Source organism: Pelodiscus sinensis, chromosome 4 (genome assembly GCF_049634645.1).
Source record: "Pelodiscus sinensis isolate JC-2024 chromosome 4, ASM4963464v1, whole genome shotgun sequence".
Taxonomy (NCBI): Eukaryota; Metazoa; Chordata; order Testudines; family Trionychidae; genus Pelodiscus; species Pelodiscus sinensis.
The window spans coordinates 115,050,682-115,077,057 of record NC_134714.1 but is presented as its reverse complement, the minus strand read 5'-3'; the positions used below and the strand labels follow the sequence as shown (position 1 = coordinate 115,077,057).

Genomic DNA, 26,376 nt, shown 5'->3' with positions numbered 1-26,376 from the left:
AAGGAGCTTAATTTTATCAGATCAGGGTTATAAGAGAGTGCCATGAACTGTTTACTTATCTATAACCACACTTGTGTCCACTTACTCTTGAATTGTTTGGCCTTAAAACAATGTAAGAAAGTCTTTCTTCGGACCTAATATATTGTAGATAGGGAAGACATGAAGGCATGTGTGATTTAGTATCAGGAAACTTGCCTGAAAAGGAATGAGTATCACAAATAAATGAGATCTGGGCCGTATCTTTACTCCAAACTCTGGAGTTAAAATGAATATTTTCTTTTCAAATTTTAGTTTGTTTTGTGTAAATTAGCAAATCCTGGTGCCAAGAGTGGAAGCAGCAGTGTCAAAATATATACCAGAGACTGTTCAGGAAGTACATGCAATCTCATGAGAGAGTCTGCTCTCACCAGATTTTCAGCCTAAGCTTTCAAAGAGAGGGCCACTGTTCTCTCCTGGTGTAACTGGGTGGAACCCCAATGAAATCACTGGGGCTGCATCCATTTACTCCAGCAGAGGATTTGGCCCTGAAAGACTGTACTGTATATGACCTCAACTATAGTGTTTGCACCTCATCAGCACTTAAAATAGTTAGCTGTCCTTCACAAAATATACAAGAACGAACGTAGGCAGCACAGATGAATTATGGCCAATTTTAAAATGCAAACTATTTTAGTCTTTTTTAAAGCTTGATATAATACAAAGACTCTTCAGTAAAATACAACAGAGTTTGTGGTTTCTAGTTGGTTTTAAAATATTTAGCATTCTATGTAAATGTGTCTTCTGCTGACCAGTTAAAGTACTGTAACAGTGGACTCTGATCTATTCTCTGTTAGCTAGGAGACAATGATTGTAATACTTTGAGGATGTGGTGAGGGGCGTGCACAAGAACCTGGGAAGAGACAGAAGACACACACCCTGGACACTATAGTCGAGAATAGTCATCAGATGGTTTTACCTTGGGCAAGCCCTTGCCCATCCTCTCAGTCCCACAGAAATATTTCTCAGAATTTTGTTCTTAGAAGATTCAACTGTCAAATAGACTTGAGTTCCTTACTGAGTTCTGCCAGTATACTGAGGTATAAATGAGATGCTGCATTGTAAAGAGAGATTATGCTTCAAAGGAGACATTACACCAATGTCCTGGCCAACTTACCCTTATGAATATCATTTGTGCTTTGCTACATTTTTGCTGAGCTCATTCTGGATGCCACATTTGCACATTTAGACATAGGTTCACAAAAGCATATCAGTCAGCACATGCTAAAATCCATCCCTGTTCTAGGCACATCCTGGCATTCAGGCATATGCTTACGTGGCGCTGAACTGAGTAAATCTTAAATTCTGTTCTAAAAAGTTATGCTCTCCTGAATCACTGTCATAGACACCATCATTAGCACGCTGTATAAATCATTTTATAACCTTCCGTGGGAAAGATACTTTACAAAATTTTGTTCTCTTCTGAAAATGCTTTTGATTAGCAACTACTCTGTTTTTACTGTTAATTAAACACATTTCTTTATTAGAGTTCCAAAGACAACATGATAGTATATATTTCATATATGCGATGCTGCTGTATTTCCATGTCTGTTAAGGAACCACAAAACAAGCTACCAGTTTTGTCTCTAAAGCAAAGAGAGATGGAGATTAATAAATTACATAGGTAATTTCTGGTTTAAATCTATGTTTTGTTTTGTTTTTAAGAGAGCAGAAGTGAAGGTTGGTGTTAAATAGAAGTTGCAGTGGATTGAAGGGACACTGCAGCATTTAAAATTCATATTTAAAAACAACAGGTTTCCTGATCTTTTACTAATGGAACTGTGAAAATACTAGGGAAAATCCTGCAAATATAATTCAAATTTTAACTTTGATTATGTTGACATTCAGCGATATTATAGCCCAAAAAAATTATGGGTGGATATGTTCACCAAAAGATTGAGTTTGAAGTGAATATGACAGAACATGCTTGAATTTTGAATTTGTAATCTGTAGTATTCACAGGGAAAGCCAAACCATTATCTCCCCCAAATCAGGGAACAGAAACAGTATTATGTGATGTATAAGTCTAATCAAAACTGGTCATGTTTCTAGCATTAGTTATGTGCAGCAGACTACTAAAGTGCAAACTACACACCAGGAATACGTCACTGAAAGTGTTTAATGGCAATACTGAATGATTCAGTAGTTGGAATAATGAATTCATTTGAGACACTCATAAGCTTTTCGTGTTTGCATACAGAAAAAGATTAAGTTAAATAAATACTTGATTCATGACAAAATTTCTTGCCTGGATCTAATTAATAATAACACAGTTGGTTATTAAAACTGAAAGAATTTAAAAAATCTTGTCACCACTTATGCACTGTTTATTTTTTGCATTTAGCCCAGTGTAGTCATTGAAAAAATAAACTAATCAATTTAATTTGTGTTTGCAGTCAGTTTCTAATCATGTATTAGCAGGAAGCTGGAATGTTTGGGTTGCAAATACTAGAGAGAAAGTTGTTCTTTTACAAATAAGCAGTTTCTATAAGTTTGACAATAATACAGAAACATTTAACTTAATGTTAAGCTTGGTCAAAGCCCATTTTTACTAAATTTAAATTGTGTACTCATATTGTCCTGACAGTGTCATTGTATTTTTCTAACACTTAGGGGCAACTTTTGGTAATACATCCTCAGGATGTTTTAATGAATCATTTATGGGTGAGGTTCTTTTGCTGGGCGCTCTCAATAAATCATAAAGATTCTTTCAAAAGTCTATTTTCCTAAATATCTGTTGTAAATAATGGTTTCCAAGTTCCAACAATGAATAATAATAAAAGAAAGCCGGGTAGCACCCATTGTTTTCAATAGGCAGTTACTCTGATTTCAGTCTCTAGTACTGTGGTCAAGCATTTCCTGTTGTATAATGTAAAAAGATGCAATTTAATCCATTTCAACCCATCACATTTAAAACATTGCTCAATAATGAGCAGCTCCCTCAAGCATAATGTTCAAGGAATGACAAAATGTGTGAAAAGACAAGAATAACCTTGGCCCATAGCAAATTCTATGCTGAAAAGCTCTAGAGAACAAATGATGAAAGATTTCATTAGACATAACTGCACTAATGAAATGGCTTAATGTAGGTATTCTGAATTTCTTTCACCAGATTTTGTTTCAAGGCACAGTTTTCTGTGCCTGTGTGGAAAATATATTCCAGTTCACTTGTGAAGTGTATTATTAAAATCTGATGTGTTAAAGATAAAGTTCAAGTCTAAATACAGATTAGTGCCAAAAACTTCAAGCCAACCAACTTCAGACTTTGTTCTTAGTACTTTATTTCTGTCTAAGGTCAAAAATCCAAGAAGACTGCAGAGAATTTAAATATGCTTAAACACTGAGCTCAACTTAACTCAGCGATAAACTTACAGAAAAATGGGCATTTTGTACAAAATATAAATCTGCGACTCCTTCCTTCTAAGCTTCTGAGTTCTTGTAGTGCTTATCCAGGGTAGACAGTATTGAGTTTTAACCACAGATAATATCAGTGTCCATGTACCTTGGAAGGACCATGGCAAACGTTATGGTCCTGATGGTAATAATATTGTGCAAGTGAACAAAATCAACAAACAGTATCAATAGGAAATTAGTACCACCTTTCCTTTGCCTCACTGCTCTAATATTTACATTAGTACTAAATCTGTATGTGAATCACCTTCCTGAAACAAGTATGTGCGCTAGCAATTACTAAAGAATGTATATGAAATTGACGAAGATTTTTAAATATAATACTGCCTCTTAGTAAATTATGCAACTTCTTGCAAATAAACAGACAAGCAAAATGCAAAATCAGAGAATGCGTTCCAAACATGTACGTCACAAAGACAGTGACACAAATCACCAAAAAGCAGGAAATCCAAAGTTTAGGCTGCCAATCCATCCTTGAGCCCATGTTGTTATGAAAAACAAACAAACAAGGAAACCACATTGACGTGAGCTCGGGATGAAGTGACAACTTCAAATTAGGAACTTCCTGGCTTTTTTTCTGAGTGGAATATGACAACCTATTTTAAATAGGAACAAAAAAAGAAAAATAAATCTTTTGAGAAGCATTGAAAATTGCATACATTTTACCAGTTTCCTAATATTTAATCATCATTTCTAAGAACGTATTATAGCCTGTACTGAATGAATTGTAGTTGTTTAAATTCATCGTGTATAAAATATCTGTATCTTAATTAAAATTTATATTATTAAATTAGTAGAACACTGCACATAGACATGACCAAATCCTCACACTGAACAATTCTCTAATTGTCTCATGTCAGTATTGTGTGCTCTGTTATGGACAACAACCTTTTGAAATGTTTCTTTTCTCCAGAAAAATTGTTGCATTTTGTACAAAAATAGGAAAATGGTTTAGCTTGCTTTCTTCCTGCATTTAATGAACCCATTTAGAGATTATATTCAAAAAGGTATCTTCATGGAAATTCTTTTTTAGATATTGATCCTACAAAGCAATGCCCAATGGGGTGTCCCACCAGTTCATTTGCAGTTTTGGGGCTTCAGTTCCCAACTATGCAATCTGTACTTCTGGTGTGGATTCTTGCATCTGTGCAGAAACCCATTCACTTCACCATGAGTCTATGTAAATTTTAGGCTTGCAGGACGGGAACATACCTTTGTAAATGTGTCAAAATTTTAGGAAACTATGTTATAAAAAGATTATTTGGTCAAAGACACGTTTGCTCTATCTTAAATGGCTCTATTACAATATATGCTGAGCATTATAAATTTCTCACTAGCCAATCAGCATATGATTCTAGGATTATCTAAAAATCGGCAGCCCTGATATTATAACCTTGGGAGTAAGGCTGTCATTTCAGATTTAGAATTCTGACTGGCTGCTGAAGAGTTTACATTTCTCCAAGTGGTGATTTCCATTATAACCAAGTAAACTAGTTGCGGAAGAAAGAAAGAAAGAAAGAAAGAAAGAAAGAAAGAAAGAAAGAAAGAAAGAAAGAAAGAAAGAAAGAAAGAAAGAAAGAAAGAAAGAAAGAAAGAAAGAAAGAAAGAAGCCCAACGCCAACAATTCTACGGCATAAATTTCGTCTAACGTATGGTATTGAGGCTTGACTCACTAAGTTATGTGTTAGGTTTTTCACACCCGACTGTGTTATTACAAGGAGTGCCTCCGACAGCCATGCATTATTACTGTGTTTGAGTGCAAATGTAAAGCCTTGTCCGTAAATGTCAGAATATAACTGGTTTTGGTTTGTATTAATCCGTTGTCCCTACTTGCCTCGTATTTCTTTCAGTTTTCAAGGGATTATTAAAACTGCCCCTCTAAGTATATCTCAGTCAATTCAGAGGCACAATTCCTGTGGTGTTAACCATTCCATTGTTTATTTGTTATTCCATCTCTCCATTCCAAGCCCAATGGAAATCTCGTGATCTGTGTACAGTGTTTGTGAGTGTCAGAATATATATTATTGACTGCAGCTGTGCTTCCATTGCATTTGGGATTACAGTCAAATTAGCATTGCTGAATGTGGTGTAACATATTGTTCATCAACTATTTGTCAAGGCATTTAGTGGGTAAACTGATTCTGATCTATCGCAGCATAATGCACACATGGTTTTCACTGATAAGCATAAATTCTTTAAAGAATAACAAGTGTGCCTGTCATTGTTATGTATTTGCTTTCCACTATCATAGTTTGTGCGTGTGGATGTTGTACACAATTGTCAGCTCGCATGGGTGACATTTTCATTTATTTTAGTTTTTAAATGTCCTATGTTTTATGTGCCTTTTATAATGAAAAAAATCAGTGCCTGTCAAGGGACAGATAAGCTTCATTATGTTTTATTTATTTTTATTTTAACTGAGCGCTAATAATATACTCTTAGATGCAAAAGCACAGAGAAAGAATGTCTGTGTAAAAGGCATACAATCCAAAGCCCAGATCCTGCAAACATTTAGGCACATGCTTAAATTTATAGATATAAGCCATCCCACTGAAGTCCAAGTTAGTCAGCTACAGTCAACAGGATTATTCACATCTGTAAAGTCAAACGTGTGAATAAAAGTTTGCAGGGACTGTGTTAAACAGATCTGTTTGTAATTGCCAATGACATTCCTTTTTGTTGCCAACTCCTTTTTGTTGCCACAATTTCCTTAAAGCCCCAGTTGCTGAAATCATGATATTGCATGAGAATCTCAGCTTTCATTATGTTTCTGGCCCTCGAGGTTGCAGAAAACCTTGAAAAGATGCAGCGAACGCACCCTTAATGTCTCAGAAAGCGAGAAGGAACCAATGTTTTTAATATCTTTTGATCTCATGATTTTTTTGCTAGTGTAATTATTTTTTGGGGGGGTGGATATTTTTTGGCTCAATACTGAGACTATTTTTGCTTTTTGCTAACGTGTGTGGGTTTCTTTTTATTGTAGCCTTTTATGCTATCAACATTAAACTTATTTACAAAAGGTGGTTCAATTTAGGTCTTTCATCTCTACAATATAACACCAATTCATTTCAAATTGTATTGACAGCAACTGAAAATCATTTGCTTGCTTATAGGTGCTCAATCAGCTATGTGAAATAAATTCTTGGTTCTGATCCAAGATCATTGTCACCACTGCTAAAACCGACACTGCCAACATTATGGCTGAAAACCAAATAGACACTAAAACTATCATATCTTTCCCACCTCCTGAGATGACCCTGACAACAAGCCTACTGTGCATTGCAAGCTATTGTCATGCTGTACCTATGCAGTGGAAAACAAGCCATTAGGGATGGATTGTTTTCACCAACATTAAATTCACTTAAAGAAGGAGAGAGTTCAGAGAAAGAGAATGAAATAACTTTGAAACCTTGCCAGGAAAGGTGGGGGAAAGCCTTATCTGGCTTTTGACCAGCAACATGTATGTTGTAGTGTCACCTGAAGCCAGAGTCAGTGATTGTAGATCTGGATTTTATGGGCATAAAATGTTTAAGCTTAATTTTAAGATAATGATGTGTGGGATACTTCTCTTCATTATTAGGAGCACTCAAATATTTACTTGCAGGTCACTTCAGAGATATCAATTAAGTTAACGAAAGTTTATCATAGAGTCTAATCCACGGTTTTATGTAAATATGTAAAGGAAATGGTCTTTTTTTAAATAACTCAGCTCTCTTTCTCCCCACCCACATGAAATATTTACAAAACTTTTTGCTAAAGCTAAGCAAGTCCAAACCTGTGAAATGTAGGGGCTAGATTTCTAGAGTGCTCAACTTGCAGTTAAAAGATTTTCAGGAGTGTGCAGCAAGTCATGAAAATATTGCTTAAAAAAGGAAAATGTACTATACAGCTGGTTGGAAAATATGCACATAGGATGGAGTTCCTGAAATTATAGTTTTGTTAATACATCTCCTTTCTGCCTGGGATTACCAAGGTGTTACAGATGGTCATACAATCAAATATAGCAAGTTAATGTTTAAACTCTACATTTACAAAAGCATTTGTTATCAGTTTGCAGAAGACATCAAACAACTGAGAATCATATTCTTGGCTATTAATTAAAATCCTTATTCCTTCTTTTATTGCAAAAACATTTGATCCTTGGTTAGCAGGGGAACCTTGTATGAAGGGTCTCAGGTATTTTCAGTGTTAACAGAACAACAAGTATTATGTGGGAGTTTCTAAAGGGGATGTGGTGTAGAAGAATAAAAGAAACGTCTTTCAGTTTTCTGGTTTCCTTTCATAGAAGTAAATATTAACATTTGAACAAAGAGTGATTAAAAACGGCTGTGCTAGAAAACCGCATGTGGTGGGGTGAATAAGGAGTTATGAAAACGAGAAGCAATTCTTACCAGGTTAAAAACTAACATTTTTCTGTGAAAAGGTATTTTAACTGGTAAATTGAACAGTAATATGTCAATAGGACCAGATAGTATTCATCCAAGAGGATCTCAGGGCTAACTGTGCTTATGTAACCTGTCACTTAAAGTTGCTTCATATCAGATAATTGTAGGGTAGCTAATATAACACATATTTTTTAAAAAGTTTCCAGACAAAATTCTGGCAATATAAGCCTGTAAGTCTAACGTCAGTACCAAGCAAATTGGTTGAAACTATAATAATGAACACAGTTATGAGATGCATAAATAAATACAGTAAGTTTGGAAAGAGTCAACACCACTTTTGTAAACGGAAATCTATTAGAATTCATTGAGGAGGTCAACAAATGTGAACAAGGGTGATCCAATGTATACAGTGTGCTTGGATTTTCAGAAAGTCTTTAAGAAGGTCCCTCAACAGAAGCTCTTAAGGAAAGTAACCAGCCCTGGGATTAAAAGGGAAGATCTTCTCATGGATCAGTAATTGGTTGAAAGACAGGATGCTATCTATAGGTCAGTTTTCACAGCAGAGAGAGAAATAGCTGACCCCGATAGAATGTGTACTGGATCAGTGTTATTCAACATATTCATAAATGGTTTGGAAAAGCAGATGAAGTGTGAGGTGACAAAATTTACAGATGATACAAAATTACCCAAGATAATTCAGTCCAAAGCTTACAGAAAAGAGATACAAAGGGATCTGGAAACTGAACTAAACTGGAAAACAGGACGACAAAATGGCAGATGAAATTCATTGTTGATAAGGGCAAAGTAAAGCACATTGGAAAACATAAACAGTAATATGTGTACAAAGTGTTGGGGTCAAAATTAGCTAGTATCACTCCAGAAAGATTTTTGAGTCATTCTGAATAGTTTTCTGAAAACATCTATTCAGTATGCAACCATCGTCAAAAAAGATAACAATGTTAGGAACCATTAGGAAAGAGGTAGATAATACAACAGAAAAATTCATAATGCTGCTGTACAGATCCATGGTGCACCCACACCTTGAATAATGTGTGCCCCATCTCAAAAACATACATGTGAACTGAAAAGGGTGCATAGTAAGGCAACAAAAATTATTAGGTATAAAAAAGCTTCCATACAAGGAGAGATCCAAAAGACCGAGACTGTTCTGCTTAAAAAAGAGATAAGGGGGGGGGGGGGGCACTGACAGAGGTCTGTAAAACTACAGATGGTGTGCAGGAAGTGAATAAGGAAGTTTTATTCACACTGTCACACAAGATCAAGAGGTCACCCAATGAAATTAACTGGCAGCAGGTTTAAAACAAACTTAAGAAGTATTCCATACCATGCACTGTCAACCTGTGGAACTTATTGCCATGGGATGAAATATAACAGGGTTAAAAAAAAACTAATTTCCTGGATGATAGGTCAATCAATAGCCATTAGCTAAGATGGTCAGGATACAGTCGTGCTTCAGGTGTCTGTAAACCTCCAACTGCCAGAAGCATCTGGAACTAGTCGTTGTTAAAATCAGGATACTGGGCTAGATAGACCATCAGTCTGAACCAATGTGGCCATTCTAAATGAAAATGGTTGGTTTTCCAGACAGGGAGGAGTAAATTTGTGAATGAAGATGAAATTTCACCAGTTACTGTGGAAAACCAGTTTGCTGGAGGAGATGTGTGGCTACTCAGAAAAAAAAAATAGATTATGTGTAGGGCTAATAATACTGCTGAGTTGTGCTCTGCAAGAGATTCAGACATGTAAAAGACCTTCATGTGAGAGGGTGTGTCTACACTACAGGGCTTTTTTCAAAAAAAGTGGCCTTTTTTCTAAAAAACTTCACAGCAGTTTTTTCTACCGCAGAAAACCTCATTTTACACCTGACATAGGCTACGTCTACAGTGCAGGCATCTTGCGCAATAATTTTTTGCGCAAGAGTTCTTGTGCAAAAAGTTCTTGCGCAAGAGCACGACCACACTGCCATGTGCTTTTGCGCAAGAGCTGTGCTTTTGCGCAAGAGCATCCATGGCAGTGTGGACGCTCTCTTGTGCAAGAAAGCTCTGATGGCCATTTTAGCCATACAGGTTTCTTGTGCAAGAAACCCCTGTTGCCCGTCCACACGTGCCTTTTTGCGCAAGAGCTCTTGCGCAAAAAGGCATATTCCTCATAGAAAGAGGAATAACTCTTGTGCAAAAAGCTCTGTGTTCTTATGATCTACTGTACTTTTTCTTGCGCAAGAATGCACTTGTAATAGTGTGGATGCTTCACGAGTTTTTGCGCAAAAACTCTGCAGTGTAGACGTAGCCTCAGGGAGAGAGTCATATGGTCACAAGTTAACATTGTGCAGTACATTAAGCGTAAGTCGTAGAGATAAAATTGTGTGTATGTGTGTGGTCCCAATAACGGTGTGTTGTGGCCTGGAAGGAATTGTTGCCTCTTTCATAAACATCCACTTGTCACGAAAGCCCTTACTGAAAGTTATTATCCTTATTATATGGCTGGAGATGTTCTCTTTGATCCAACTCACTCATAACGTTTTTCCTACAGGCTGCGAGAACACCACCGTGCTGCTATTAAGGTGATACGTCGGATGCAGTACTTTGTGGCAAAGAAAAAGTTTCAGGTACGTTTTGAACAGAGGTTTGGTTTTCTAAATAAACCCTTTTATATTCCTGGCTTATTGTTTCTTTTATGCATTTAAGAAAAAAGAGACTTGCACAATTCAAGTCCGTAATGGTGAGTCACACCCACTATTCTCTCTGTCCTTGAATGGGGTGGTTGTTTAGCAGCAGGTTAGTCAACTGTGGACATACTGGGAATAGGCTAAGCTGCTGAAATGCAGCCTGAATTAAAATGTTGTTTTCTGCTAATGGACTTGACCTTTCACCTGCTGTTATCTCCGTCTCATTCTTGCAATACAAACATTCTCATATGTCTTCATTAATTCTGAGTTGTGAGTTACTGTCATGCTGACTCAGTAGACTTAGAGATTAAAATACTACCTTAACCTTGTTTTCTATCTTGTACTCGATGTTAATGAAATCCTGATAAGGGATAGTGATGGAAATTTGTTCACATACTGCTAGGTTTTTGCTTCCTTTTTCTTGTTCCTTCTCCAAAAGTAAGAAACCCCTCTCCAAGTTCATGAGATAATCAGTTATCACTATGTCAGTAGCCTACATTGACATTTCTTCTGTTTCATTTTAGTTGCTGGTATTTTGGATACATAAGCATTTAACAATAGCAAATTAACTTTGGCCTGGTCAATAATAAGTTGCACCTGTCTGTCAAAGCTGTGGGTGTTTTAAAACCAATTTAGTTGACCTGATAGAAACCCCTGTGTCAACACTCTGTTTGATTTTAAACAGCTCATATCATATCATATCAGTTTAGCTTGTATCAGCAATTTACTAATGGAAGTCAATGGGCTTTGTGCCCTTATATTGCTTTGGCCTTTTGCAAATCTCCCTCTCTGTGTTTTAGTTTTACATTTTAAAATATAGGTCTTAGCCCCATTTATTGTAATTGCTAATTCGAATTAATAAATATATGGTAATACATTCAATTAATACATTCAAAAATCCTGGCACAATAGGCATAATAGGTAAAAGTTGCAAAAGGGGTTAAGTGGCTTGGGAACCTAAGTCCCATTTTCCAAAGAGACTTCGTCACCATTATTAATAATCATAACTAGGGTGACCCGATGTCCACATTTTCAATACAGTCCCATAATTAAGTCCTGGAGGTTTCCCAACTTTTTCTTAAAAATGGGCAAGTTGTCCCATATTTGTCGTCTTCTCCCCCCATCAATACTGGTGGGTCCTACTGTTGGCAGTATCCCTGCTCACCAGCTGGCCTCCCACCAGTGATGAGTAGGGGGTTAAGTGGCCGACAGTGACAATAGATATGCAAGGGCTAGTGGTGGGATGAAGATGCAATATTCCTGTGGCTGAAAGTAGCTCCTGTCCCTTTCCTCCTGTACAGTGCAGAAAGCTGCTGCTGGCCACATTCTGGTGTGAACCCTGACAAAAATCTGAGGAGGGCACGTGAACCCTCCCCACCCCCGACCTATATTACCGTAGGAAAATCTGGCACTATGTACCAGACGGGGGGGGGAGGGGTGGAATCTGTCCTGGGGGCCCTCCCAGGCATGGAGGACCCAGAGCACAGGGCTTTAGCCAGTAACCCCCCCCCCCCCCCCCGCCACCCCACCCCTCAGTGATAGGTGTATTGAAGTGTACATGTGTCACCTCTCCCCATGTATGAATGGGGGCTTAAGGGAGTGTGTGTTACTCCTCCTTGTGAATTCTAAAGCCTTAAAGATGGTAAATAAAAAGAATCCACCTACACAGTATTTCTTTTTAACAGGGGGTCAGTCAACCTGATGTTAATTTGAATGTTTGTACTGCATAGTTCTGACTGATTCCCATTGAACGTTCTTGAATACAAGTAATTTTACTAGGTGACCCATATTCAGCATAGGGAAATATGCCCACCCTAATCCTTAACAATACACTTCCCACCTTCAGTACACACCATCTAAAATGAGTTTGTTACTCCTCCACTTTAAATGTTTGAAGGAATATGAGAATTATTGAAAAGTTGGTCAACAATTATTGGCAGCCCTTAAAAGCTCCCTATGTTAATAAGATATAAAATGGCACATTTATTTCTGGCAATCACAAAATCTAGGCCCTGATTTCACCAATGAAATGTATTAATGTTACAAAAATATTTTACTACTTTGCTACTGTGTAGTGATTTCTGAAAACAAAATCTCATCTGGATTTTTAAATTTGGTACAGCTGGTATTGCCTCTTATAGTTAGACTTGCCTGATTCTTCCTAGTATAAGGCCTTGTCTCTGGTTGCTTATAACTTTGCCAAACCTTAACTGTTCAGGCTGAAACCTTCCATGCTGGGTCTTTGCCTCAGGCCACATTTTTCTGCAAAGTTTCAATTTAAATGGCTTAGCTGTTTCTGAGAATAAGATTAATGAAATATCCAGTGTTCTGCCATATAAAAAATAATTCTTACACCCAATTAGCTGAGAAAATCTGGTTTCTCCATGTTTTGGGGGCAGGGACTTGAAATTCGAAAGGAGTTCATCGTGATGTCAGAGATGTGCTTTTTTGATGTTACTGTGAGAAACTGCCTGAATTTGCCAATTATATAAAGCTTTGATTTACCCACATTCTAGAATCTGGTTGTGTTGCCAGTTGCTGAACCATTCCTCTCATAAGTTTAGACCCTGAAAATATTTGTTTTGACTTAACAGTAGTTCCACACCTTATAATCTACTTCCCACCTGGGATTTGTCAAAAACAGATTTTAAAAATGCCTGATTATCTTGTACAACATTATCTACCTGGAAAGTAAACTAAAGTCCTCTGTAACAGATCAGTTGTTAGACAGAAGCTGAAAAAACATTGGACTGAACAGAATGGGACTATTCTTTTCATACTTAAAATTATTTGTGCTTGGTACCCAATTTGCCATCATGGCTCCTCCATTCTGCTATATGTTTTCCCGTCTGCAAGAAAACATGTTTCGCACTGTCTGTCCAAATTGCGTAAGGATGTTGTCTAACCTTCCCAGCATGTATAATTATTTTTTAACAATTAGTCTTAGCCATTCAAAATTAATGAAGAGTTGTCAGCTGACATCTAAATGAAATAGACCTCAAGACCATTCTACATGCTAATGATGTGCTGCAGAATCTTCCAATTAAGTTTTATTTGGAGCTATCCAAAACTTCCAGATCTCTGATAATAAAGTTAGGGGTTGGTTTTCCAAAAAGTTCCAAGGTATTTAAGGGAAAATTTTCAAAAAATGTTCTACTTGTCTTAAAGACCACAAATGCCATTGAATTTCAATGGGATTTATGCTTCTATTATGTGTTTTTGAAAAACTCGCACCAAATTGGGAGAAATCAAGCATTCTTCCTTTGAGTGTACATTATATTGTAAATCTACTTTGTTCTATTGTAGGCCAGAAAGTGGAACCTTAAAGGAATAAAATGTTTAGAGTTAAATATGTAAAGTGTCTGCTTTCCGTGGAAAATGTATGTTTTTGTTGGTGTTGAAAATCAAGATGTTAGAAAATAAAAAAATTTGGACTTAGTACAGAGGGACAACTTGTGCTTAAAGTTAAGTGTTTGCAAGATCAGTGCCTAAATATTTATTTTTTATGCGTCCAGAAGTTTGATGTTGAAAGAATAAAGAAAATGTCCCAAATGTATTCAAAATAGGTCCCAATGCAGCAAGGTGCCTAAGCTGTGCCAGATCTATTCAGGATACACCTGTCTATCAAATTCTGTGAAGCTACATGTTGTTTTTGAAAAAGATATCAGTCAACAAGGGATGGTGGGGCTGCCAAGGAAAAATGACAATCAGAGCTCAGTTTCAAAGACTTGTTAAAAAGTCATTGTGAGAAACCAAATGGAGACTACATAGACATGTCCAATGGCTTGAAAAGTAACACCAAAAGACAACTTCATTTCTGAGGAAAGCAGAAATGCATGCTCCATTTGGAGGCCATTTTATAACACAGCCCTCTAAGTCTAATGGCATCACTAGGCACGGCCACAGAGCATAATAGTCTTTCAATAGAAGTTTTTAAACTATTCTATAGAATTCTACAACAAGGATATTAATCACTAATAAAGTCTGTAGGATTGCTTAAAATCATGTAGAAGCTTTTTCACCCCTTAGCAGAAAACCAGCACAAGTCCTGTTTACCACCTAGGTGCTGCATTGTCTCCACAAGGGTGAATACATCACTATTGAGGGAAAGGTTCTATAGCAGTGTTTCTAAAACTTTTTAAGACCAAGGAACACCAAACAATAATTTTTTTTTATGGACAACACCAAGGATTTTTATTGCTGAGAAAAAAAAAAAAAAAGCCCAGAGGGAAAAGTTGTTGAGCAAAAAAAAAAAAGGGGGGGGGGGGAGGCTTGTCCCTTTAAGGGTGGCCATTTTGAATTCTCTTCTCTCCACAGCACACTGTTCTATAGAGTCTACTAGAAAATGGTATGTTGAGGGCTTAACAGGATCATGGGTAATGCCTTATGTCAGTTAGGGGCAACCAAGGTTAGTCAGTGGGCTACAGGAGTGGCCCTTCTTAATCTCAGTGGGCTGCAAGATTGGCATAACCAAGATCGACTCCTGGTATAAGACCGTTTTGTTAACTGCATATGCATACCTAAAATTTTTTTGGGGGGGGAAGCTGATTGATTGGATGCAGAGGCAGCTCACAGTCAATGTGTGCCATCAGCATGCACCTCACTTCACATACCCTTGCTTTACGTGTGTGTCACTTTTGTAATACAGTTAGGGAAAAATACCTATGTAGATGAAAACCAGCAGAATCTGGCAACCTTGTGCATGGGCACAAAGTAAACAAAAAGTCTTGCGGACCACACATAGAACCCCAATTGGCTGCATGTGGCCCTCAGGCCATAGGCTGCCTACTGCTGTCTTAAATCTTATTCCATCCCTCTGCACAAGAGTGAATTTCACACATAAGGAATCAATCAACCACTTCTAGTACAGTCTAGTTTATCCACACTATAATTTATTCTCAAAGCAGAGTACAATTCTTGAACGTCCTATTTAATTAATTCATGAGCATAATAACATTTTTACATGCTGTTACGATGGTGAAAGCTTTTAAACTCCTGGGCTCAAATTTATGTGCACTGGCACATGTCTGATCCACACAAACAGGACAGGAGAGCAGGATATGATTGCTGAGCCTTAAAACTATTTTTTTAAGCATCTGTTTCATTCCAGAAATTTTCTGTTGAAAGGAAATTAGTTTTCTGCAAAAAATAACTTTCATTCATGCACTGTAAGTATCTAACATTAAAAATCTGCTGTACATGGTGTACAAAGCTAAAATGCAGCTTGGTGTTCTGGTGATGACATGAGGAACTAGTGTCTCTGTTGTGGTTTTAATGATGTCACCAGAAGTTCTTGAAGTATTTATAGCCTTATAATTCAAAGTTTTACCACTTACTGGACTGTACTTTATATGTGATTCGGTTACCTTGCTATCAATCACGAACTGTGTATGTAATCTGCTATAATCACTGTATAGGGCTCTGGAAAACAAAATTGTTCAAAGCAACATGTACTTCAAAGGCTGTTGCGCATATTTGTACTTGACTATTGGTTGTGCTGCCCAGAAATTCCCTTAGCATTGGCTTTCCTCTTCCTTTCCCTAGTTTGACTCTTGCTTTAGCATGCATCTAATAAGGAACAACAATATGAAGCCATGCCCATTTTTAATGTTTGTCATTCACTCTTGTGCCTTCTGAAAACTCTCTTCTTGAATTTGATGCAAAATTCTTTCCTAACTCTGGCATACCAGGATACAATCCATACTAATGAGTAGCTGGGTCACCTCTGTCCTGTAACCTGGGGGTGCTCTTTACTATGTCTTACTGCTCACAGACAGCTTGGTTACATGAGAAATAAAATGGTTACAGGAAAAATAAAAATAAGATACATTAAGATAATAACTTAACAAACTTGTTAGTTTCAAGCAAAATTTCTTAGCACATGCTCCAGCAGATTACTGACAAAACTCCTCAGGTGAGGATCCTTCCTCCAGAGTCCAGAGGCTGCTTTCTTGTCTCTTCAGGTACAGTGAATGTGTGAGGTAGGAAGGGGCTGTGTGCTTTTGGGGTGGGTCCCTCTTTTTTTTATAGCTTCATTTCTCCCTCTTGAAAAACATTTCCAGCTGAGTTCCAGGATGCAAAGTGTTTGTGGAAGGATATTTCCTCCTGGTTCTTGCACCTGTTCGAACTTCCTTTGTTTTCCTTTCCTTCTCGGTGACTGTTTACTGCTTAAATGCAAATTAAGCAGAGCGCACATCCCTTTGTTTAGTACAGACCTCTTTGCCGACTTTGTTTGGATAGAGCTGTAGGATATAGAATATATTTTAATAATACAGGACAATCTTATAACTTCCGATACAATGTTGCCATACACGTTTTACCAGGACAATACCGATCAGCAAATTACAAATTTTCAACTGATACCTTACAAGGTGACTTTGTACAAAGACTATTACAGTACTATATTAGGTTTGAATACAGGGTATATTCTATCATACCAACACATTTAGGTAATTATTACTATTAGTAATGCTCCTAATTAGTAAAAGCATGAAACAGGCAGTGTCATTGAAATGTAGGAACTAGATTATATATTTCCTTTTCCAGTACTGTAAGGCTTGGATATTCTATTCCAACTTGCAGATTTTCTTTTGCCAGCCAAGTTAACAAACCTTCCAAGTAGTAAGTTAAATCATGATAAATATTTCCTCCTGAAAGTTCATTTACTGTGTCAATTTTTCACATACCCTCCAAATTAGATAAAATAAGCACAAGATAATCAGCACCGATTCTTAAATACACATTCCTACCTAGAAATGCAGCTTAACTTTACATAAGATGAGCAAATGTCACATTTCAAAAGGGACAGCCTGGTATATAAGCCCTCCTGCAAAAGCCCTGATTTTTTCTTAAAAACAGGCAAATGGTCCCGTATTTTCTGTTTTCCTCTCCTCCCATCAGTAAGAATGTAAGACAGGCCATACTCGGTCAGACCAAAGGTCCATCTAGCCCAATATCCAGTCTATCAGAGGCCAATGCCAAATACCTCAGGGGGAGTGAATACAACAGGTAATCATCATGTGATCCCTCTCCTGTCATCCATTTCCAGACATACAGAGGCTAGGGATACCATTCCTACCCATCCTGGCTAATAGCCATTTATGGACCCAACCTCCATGAATCAATCTAGCTCTTTTTTGAACCCTATTAAAATCCTAATCTTCACATCATCCTCTAGCAGGGAGTTCCACAGATTGACTGTACTCTGAGTGAAGAAAAACTTCCTTTTGTTTATTTTAAACCTGCTGCCTATTAATTTCACTTGGTGACTCCCAGTTTTTATATTGTGGGTAATAACTTTTCCTTATTCACTTTTTTCCATACTAGTCATTTTATAGATCTCTATAATATCCCCCCCCCCTTACTGTCCTCTTTTCCAAGATGAAAAGTCCAAGTCTTTTTAATCTGTCTTCAAATGGCACCCACTCCAAACCCCTCATCATTTTTGTTGCCCTTTTCTGAACTGGCAAGTCCTGCCGTTGGCTAGCTCTCTGCTTGCCAGCAGCCTGTCCGTCAGTGGACAGTGGGGGAATGGCCCAAGGGCTAGGAGTGGGGGTGAATTTTCAAGGGTGGTGGCAGATGAAAGCTTCAGTATATATGGCTGGCTGGCCACTCCCTCATCAGTCCATCAGTGCAGCCCCGCTGTGTGCCAGCTTTCGGCCTGCAGGGTCCTGCCCGCATCCCGTTTCTAGCCAGTTCTGGCTGCTTGCTGCTCATTATGGTGGCTGGTGAGTGCGGACAGGAGCCAGCCAATTACAAGTCACCTCTGCTGCTCATCCATGGGCCCTTTACATGGTCTCCATCTCGCTCTCCTCTCTCTGCTTTGTTCCTTCACCCCCTCTCTCCAGCCCTGCTGCTCCTCTGCAATGGGTTGCATCTCACTCCTAGCACTGTGTGGAGAACCAGCCACTGGGAAGAACAATCAGCTCACTAATAGCCTGGCTGGCAGGCTCCTTCCTTCCCCCACTGCCTCTGGGTTGGCCAGCACCTCAGAAAGCTCAAGACCTTCTGGCAGGGAGCACTGGCCAGGAGGAGCCAAGCCCTGCGTGTGTCAAATCCCCACACAGCCTCTCTGCCCCCCAACTAAGATCTGGAGTTGCAGGTGGGGAAAGCAGTTCCCAGACTGTTCATATGCAGATCCTGCAGGTTTCACAGCATCCCCTCAGGCACCCTCTTCCCCCCCCCCCCCCCCCCGCCCTCAGGGAGCTCATGGCTGCTCTGTGCCCTAGACACTCTCCCAGGTTGAGCCACCTCTCCCAGCAGTTGGCTGAAGCCCCAGCAGTCAGATTTCCTAGGCCTCAGAGCACAGGGCATCCTTAGGGCATAACCTCTTCCTGCCGGTGCTGTAGCAGGGGACAGGAAGTGGCTGAGTTATGTCAGTGGCCAGCAGCAGCCTGCAGGTGTTGTTACCATTCCACACTGCGTGGGCAGGAAGGAACAAGCTGTTTCATGCCACTGGACAGTGGGGGAGAAGAGGAAGAGATGAGCTCTGCAGAGACACAGGCCAGCTCAAACCTCCATGCCGTGGCTGGAGGCTGCTGCAGGGGATAGGGGGCTGTGACCCTGCGTGCCGTCCTACATATTTCCTTGGGAAGACACAGAACCAGATACCAAGAGGGATGGGTCCATTCTAACGAGAGTGCTGGGCAGGGAAGATCAGATCAGTGTGTGTCTGACCCCTCCCTGTGTAAACTCTAAAAAAGCCTTAAAGACAAGAAGGTACATAAAAAGAATCCAGCTATGCAGGATTTCTTTCAACGGGGTCTCAGTCAGCTTGATGTTAGTTTCAATGTTTGTACTGCATAGTTCTGATGGACTGTCATTGAACTCAGTTGAAGACAAGTGATTTGACCAGGTGTCCCATATTCAGCATAAGGAAATATGATCAGTCTAATTTTACACACACAATATAAGCTTTCCTAGCCTCCATCTTTACTATTCCTTAGGTGAGAGAAGCAGCAGAGTAAGTTAAAAAGAAGGCTACATACCTACTTTTTTTTTATCAGGGTTCCACATCCCATCACTGTGAGTGTGAGGAATGCAAGATCGGGCCTGTTATTTTCATTTCTGTTAAATTAGGCTTGTCATAAGCTGTTCTGAATTTTACTTGACTCAGTGTTCATAGAATCATAAAGCTAGAAGAGACCTCAGGAGGTCATGAAGTCCAGCCCCCCGCACAAGGCAGGACCAATGCCAACTAAATCAACCCAGCCAGTGTTGTAAGGGCATAGTTGTGTATTCTCATTTTTTATTGTATCGTGTACACACTATCAGTCCATGGGCAAGATTATCTCCTTGTGCAAATTGGCAATACCTGATTTATACTAGCTGAGGAACTTGCCCCTTTCTAAGGAATCTAAGGCTACGTCTACACTGGCATGATTTTTCACAAGAACTCTTTTGCGGAAGGAAAAGTTCTTGTGCAAAAACTCTTCCAGAAGAGAGCGTCTACATTGGCATGTGCCTTTGCACAAGAGATGTGATTTTGCGCAAGAACATCCTTGCCAATGTAGATGCTCTCTTGCACAAGAAAGCTCTGATGGCCATTTTAACCATAGGGCTTTCTTGCGCAAGAAATTCATGTTGGCTGTCTACACTGGCCTCTTGCGCAAGAACAGTTGCGCAAAAGGACTTATTCTTGAGTGGGAGCATCATAGTTCTTGCGCAAGAAGCCCTGATTTCATACATTAGAATGTTGGTGTTCTTGCGCAAGAACTTGCGGCCAGTGTAGACAGGCAGCAAGTTTTGGCGCAAAAGCCGCTGCTTTTGCGCAAGATCACACCAGCGTAGACACAATCTTAGAGTTTGTCTACACCAGTGTTCTCTCTAAGCTGCAGGACAGCACAGCTTCACGGGTGATTTATCAGCCCTGCCCAGCCAGTCAGCTCCCTGCACAGAGCCCTGAGCCTCTTACTGGGCAGGGCTTATTAATCCCCTGTGAAGCAGTGTTGCAGTGCAGCATAGAGGGAACGCTGGTCTACATTGCACTAAAAATCCCAGGGCACCAAGTCTCAAACTCCAGGTCAACTGCCTTAGCCTTGCAGGGCTGGGCCTCCTGGGCTGAAAATTGATGTGGCACTGCCCTCCAGGCTGAGCCCAAACCTCTACACTGCAAATTTTAGTCCCGCAGCCCAAGTGAGCTGACCTGGGCCAGGGTCTGGACTTTTAGTGCTAACAAAAGGATTTATTTGAGTGTCAAGTTTGCTGTGAAGTCTTCCATCACTCTGTCCATGCTCAGGTGGAATTGTCACCCCTGCTAATTCCACAATTCTGAAGTGACCCAAAGCTACACTGATTTGTGATGGGAATCTGACGGACTGAACTAAAATTCCCTTAATAAACTGATTGAACTGGGGGGGGGGGGGCGGGAGGGAGGAAAGGAGAGAGTGATTTGAAAAGGAAGTGATGATCTGTAGTAATCTGATAAATTTATGGACTAAGAGAAAACATTCAAGAGAGTAAAGAAAACTGCTAAACCTGTGAGAAGTAGAACATTAGTCTGCTGAAGGTGTCTGACTTTGAAGACAGCCCAAATTCTTAAGAACCAACTTCTTCCCCAAGCAGTTGATTATCCACCACAATCCCTAAATCTTTTTCTGAGTCACTGTTGTTGTTGTCAAAAGGTCTAATGCAATTCTTGGATACGTAAACAGGGGAATCTCAAGTAGGGATAGCTAGATTATTTCCCCTCTGTATCTGGAACTGGCATGTTGGGTGCTGGAATACTGTGTCCATTTGGATGTCAGTAGTTCAAGAAGAATGTTGATAAACTGTAGAGGGTTTGGAGAAGAGCCAAGAGAATGGTTAAAGAATGAGAAAATATGCCTTCTGGTGCTGTTTAGCTTAACAAATAATAAGTCAATGGGTGACTTACTGTCTATAAATACCTACACAGAGAAAAAATATTTAATAATGGGCTCATCAGTCTAGGAGAGAAAAATACAACATCATTCAGTAGCTGGAAGTTGAAGCTAGATGTTTTCAGATTGTAATAAGGCATACATTTATAATAGTGAACATAATTAACCATTGGAACCATTTACTAAGGGCTGTGGTGGAGTCTCCCTCACTGACAATTGTTATATCATAATTGGATGTTTTTCTAAAAGATATCCAGTAGGCATTATTTTGGGTGTGGTTCCATGGTGTATGTTATAGAGGAGGCAAGATGATCACAGTGATCCCATCTGGTCTTGGAGTCTACAAATATATATTGCTGGACTCGTGTCAAGATTACTTGCACAGAACATCTTGTTCTCTGTATTTGTCAGCTTTCGGGCCTATGTGAGCTTTTATGCAACCACCCAACAAGAATACTGGTTTGATTGAAGGCCCAGATTTCAGGGAGGTCTCTAGCTTGACATCTTGCTGCCCTGTTCTCAAGACACAGTCCTCCATAAGGTCACTGGCACAGCAACATTAACACACTGGCCTGACGTTAAGGTTACTTGTCTCATGTCAAAGGGCAATCTTCTTTGACACCAGTGGCTGAGTACTTCAAGCATGGGCTAGTGCAAAAGTGCTGGCCTTTGGCTTACCAACTCAGCAGAGAGAAATCTGTCTGCAAGAGACAGAGTTTATGGCAACTGGCCTCTGAGCATGACACTTACTTCCAGAAGAGCCCAAGATAACCACAAACCTCGGAGCAACATGCAAACACTTCTTCCATGCTCTCTCAATTCCTCAGTAACCTGTCCAAAAGTACATATTCTGAAGTTCGGAGAGGGAAAGAGAGGGGGAAAAACAGACAGACCCTTCATAAAACATAATTTGTAAGTTCGTGGACATGGTAAAAGAACCTGTGAAGTCCTAATATTCTCTTGTGCATGTAATAGGGCAGAAAATCATCAGCGCAAGTTTTCTGAAAAATCTGTTATTGAGACAAATCACTGGCATGTTCTTGTGTTTGCTATGGTGATTCTGAGGTTCTTCATTTCTGGGTTTTATTTTACAGCAAGCTAGAAAACCTTATGATGTACGAGATGTTATTGAACAGTATTCTCAGGGTCATCTCAACTTGATGGTGCGAATCAAGGAGTTGCAAAGAAGGTATAGCATAAAGTTCTCTATCCTAAATTGTAAATATCTGTGAAGCATGTTCTGATATATAGTACAGTAACCTGGGAATGAGATTTAAGGGATTATAAGTGACATGTAGGACTGCAAAATTACAGAAATACTGTTTGATGTAATTTACACTAAAGGTTTTTATTTTGATACATTTTTAAAAAGTTGAAATCGTATAGAACCAATGATCTGAACCAACTTATTATTTGTATTGCTTTAGTGTTTACATACCCCAAACATAGATCAGTACTCCAACTATGCCAGACCCTATACAAACACAGAATAAAAAGACAGTACTTGCCCCAAGGATCCTGTAATTTAAGAATACTTAAGATGGATACAACAAAGGAAGCCTCAGGAAGCTATGAGACATTACTGATCATCATGAAAAGTGTTGGTTGTTGCTAGAATCTATAAAATGGCTAAAGAATTAAGGCACTCAGATAGAATTGATATTTTCTTAACTTCTATGGCCAACTTTGGATCAAATGAAGTTGTTCATTTGAACTGTAAAGCAGAATGACTTTAACACGGCAACCTATTATTTAGAGAGGAAGTTTTTCAACCGAAGAAAGTGAATATTCTGTTGTTTAAAATCTGCGGAACAGTTACCTTCTGTTAACAAACAATATAATTTGTTTCTGTTTACAGACTGGACCAATCTATAGGGAAGCCATCTCTCTTTATTTCTGTCTCAGGTAAGATGATACATTTTAATTCCTATAGTAAATGGAGACTTATCAGTTACATGCTTGAATTGAAAAATGTCTGTTGCATAAGTATATGGCTAAAAACCACAAAAATGTGTAGAACATTCAGGTACTATGGTGATATGTGATGTATCTTTTTGTATTTTACTAACATGAGAGTTAATGCATAGAGAGGGTAGTGGACTTCCCCAAGGTAGCACCATAAATCGGGAGCCTTGAGTCCTACCCCCCTGCTTTAATCATTAGACTATACTAAATAACAGTATATTTATTTATTTATTTTGAGATATGTTTGAACATATATAGAGATCATCCAGTTGGCCTCTGAGAGCTATTTGTTAATGTCATTTCTGGTTTTAAATTTTTTGAAAAAATGCAGATAAAACATTCTCTATGCACATTATCAAGGTGGTTGTAGAGCTTTCCACTGTGGAAGTTTGTTTTTTCAATGGTAATTAGAAACATAAACTAAACTTAAGAACAGCATTCTCTTGGTTTAAAGCATAACATTAAGATTGAAAGTGCCCTAGACTAAAGAGCTATTAAAAACTTGGTATGCACTATTGCTATAAAAGAAACAAATGCTACTTGTATTAAATAAAACTATCATCCTAGCAAAGGTGTTCAATTATTCTGCACTGGTGGACTAGTTAAACACACCATGTTATGGCTTAATGCTATATTATTATAACAACGTGTGTTCATTTAAAAATGTGCCTTGCTCCACAGAAAAAAGCAAAGACCGAGGGAGCAACACGATTGGTGCAAGGTTGAACAGAGTGGAAGACAAGGTAGGCCTGAATGGTCATGGATGGAGATGGTGCATTATTGTACAGCACTGTGTTTCATAGTATTTCGGAAAAAACATAGGATTTAAAATGGAGTAACATGCCTGGCTTTTCCAAGTGAGGGACAATCATTGTAATACTGGAAGTTGTGTTTTCTTCATGATTGTTTTAACAGCACAGATGAAGAAATCAGATTTTTAATTAATCTCAGACTTTTTTGTTACTCACTTGGTTTTTGATTATTAATGGTATATATTACACATGTCTTCATGCTCTACTTCCTTCCTCCATGATAGATAAAAGGCTCTGTTCCTTTAATACTCTTGTATATTACAGTCCCAAGATTTCTCTTTGATCATTGCTCTGTTGTTTATATAACTCCACCTACTATTCCTTAGAGAGAGGGGGAGCAAATGTTGTTCTGTCCTGGTTTTCATTCTTTATGACAAATGGAGTTTTTCCTTTCAAGTGACATCAAGCCTGGGGGGGAGGGGAAAGCTGTTCTATAATCACAAATTAAGTGCTTTGCTGCAGCCCTTTATTTCAATGCTAGCTACACATGATGAGCTAGACAGAAAGATAAAGACCTATGTCAAATTCAGAAATATAGAATTGTCAATTTTTTTTAAGGATTGACACAGACTTAAGCATTGATTGGAGCCTTCCCTGTCTCTCAGTAAATCTTTTTTAAGATTTGCAAGGGTTCTTTTAATATCATGATCGTTTTCACTCATTCAGTGTGCTGGTATGAGTATAACTAGAAGCACAGTTTATGAAGTATCTTGAGAAAAGAAGCTCTTACCGTAATTCTAGCAAACAAAACACCTAATCTACAGCCATTCACCAACAACTTGTTTGTTTTTCACTTAGTTCTCCGTCATACACCACTAAAATGTAAATGATTGTGCTCAGAGGATTACTTCTATGTAGTGGTGGTGTATGGTGTTTTAAAGAAAATATATGGATTAAAGAGTTAGGGTCAGAGATGGTGTGTGAAGAAGTGTGTACTACACAATGGTAAGGCAGTGTAAGGCCGCATAGGCACCCAAAGAGGTTTTGCAAATGTAAGTGCTATGCAGTGTGCTTGGAAATGATACACACAAATTCAGCCCATTTCTCAAAAATCTGGCCTTCTGCTTATCCTTGTATATCCTCGAGGTGGATTTAAAGATGTCGAACATCACAAACATTGAACAAGTCTCACCTTGGCAATTAATTTGTTACCAAAAGATTAGGTAGATTCTGGGTGGTAGTATTTGGAAACGCACAGTTAAAAGATTTTGAGTTGTAACTGGTTCAGAAAACAGAAATCCACTTTCTAAATCCAAGTATATTCAGACTGAAGCTTGCAAGCTGCAGCAACTCCTCAAAGTGCAGCTCTCTGCAGTGGATGATTTAAAAATTGTGTGTGATTTAATTATTAATCCGTTTAAGTTAACCGATCTGGATGCTTTTACTTATAAAAACATAAGAATGGTTATACTGGTTCAGCCCAACGCTCCATCTAGCCCAGGATCTTATCTTTCGACAATGGGCAAAAATCAAGTGATCCCTTCCCTGTCTCCCATGCCCAGCTTTTGACCAACAGAGGCTAGGGACACCATTCCTCGTCATCCTGGCTAGTTCTTTTTCGAGCCTTGTTATAGTTTTGGCCTTCACAACAAATTAAGTTATTAACTTGCACTAAGTTATTAAACAATACAATCCTACATATATTCATCTCCTGTTAATTTGGAGTAACATTTTCAAAAGTGTGTGAATATCAAAGGAGACTAAGTGCCATTTTCACATGTGAAGATGATCAAAGTCACAGGTGCCTAACTCTTGTTGAAAATTAGTTTCCACTTGAGCCTTTGAAAATCTGCTCAGAGTTCTAAGTTTCATTAAAAGTCAGTAGAACGTCAGAATCTTTGTCCCAATTTCAAAAGTGACTTAGGTTTCTTAGATGCTTTTGAAAATTTTACACTGGATCTTTATTTTTTTAGGCAGTATTTTCTAAGGATTCCGTTTTGTTTTGAAATCTATCTTCAGCATGTTGTTTAGCATTTCTTTAGAGAAAGGCAGAAGATGTTCTCAAATTCTTCCTGTGGCTGCAGTAAAAAAATGATTTCATTATAGCTTGTATATTGACATAGATACTACTATATTCAACAGCATATTTGCATTGTCAAACTGAAATGTCTTTATTTTTTCATCTCACCACTACTTTCAGATAATTTTTTTGTACATAAGACTAGCTGTATTGATTAGATAATGTACATCTCTGAACCCATCAGATCACCTAATAAACTTCA

At 38.6% G+C, this 26,376-nt stretch overlaps 1 protein-coding gene across 3 annotated transcripts in view; it reads left to right on the top strand.

Annotated features, from left to right (window-relative positions):
• KCNQ1 (potassium voltage-gated channel subfamily Q member 1) overlaps positions 1-26,376 on the top strand; it is a 584,035-nt gene that overhangs the window by 401,089 nt on the left and 156,570 nt on the right. For all 3 annotated transcript variants that reach the window (XM_006134905.4, XM_075928134.1, XM_075928135.1), the window contains 4 exons: positions 10,383-10,458; positions 22,472-22,566; positions 23,236-23,282; positions 24,024-24,085. In XM_006134905.4, coding sequence (XP_006134967.3) covers positions 10,383-10,458; positions 22,472-22,566; positions 23,236-23,282; positions 24,024-24,085 — 280 coding nt within the window. The remainder of the gene's footprint in view (positions 1-10,382; positions 10,459-22,471; positions 22,567-23,235; positions 23,283-24,023; positions 24,086-26,376) is intronic.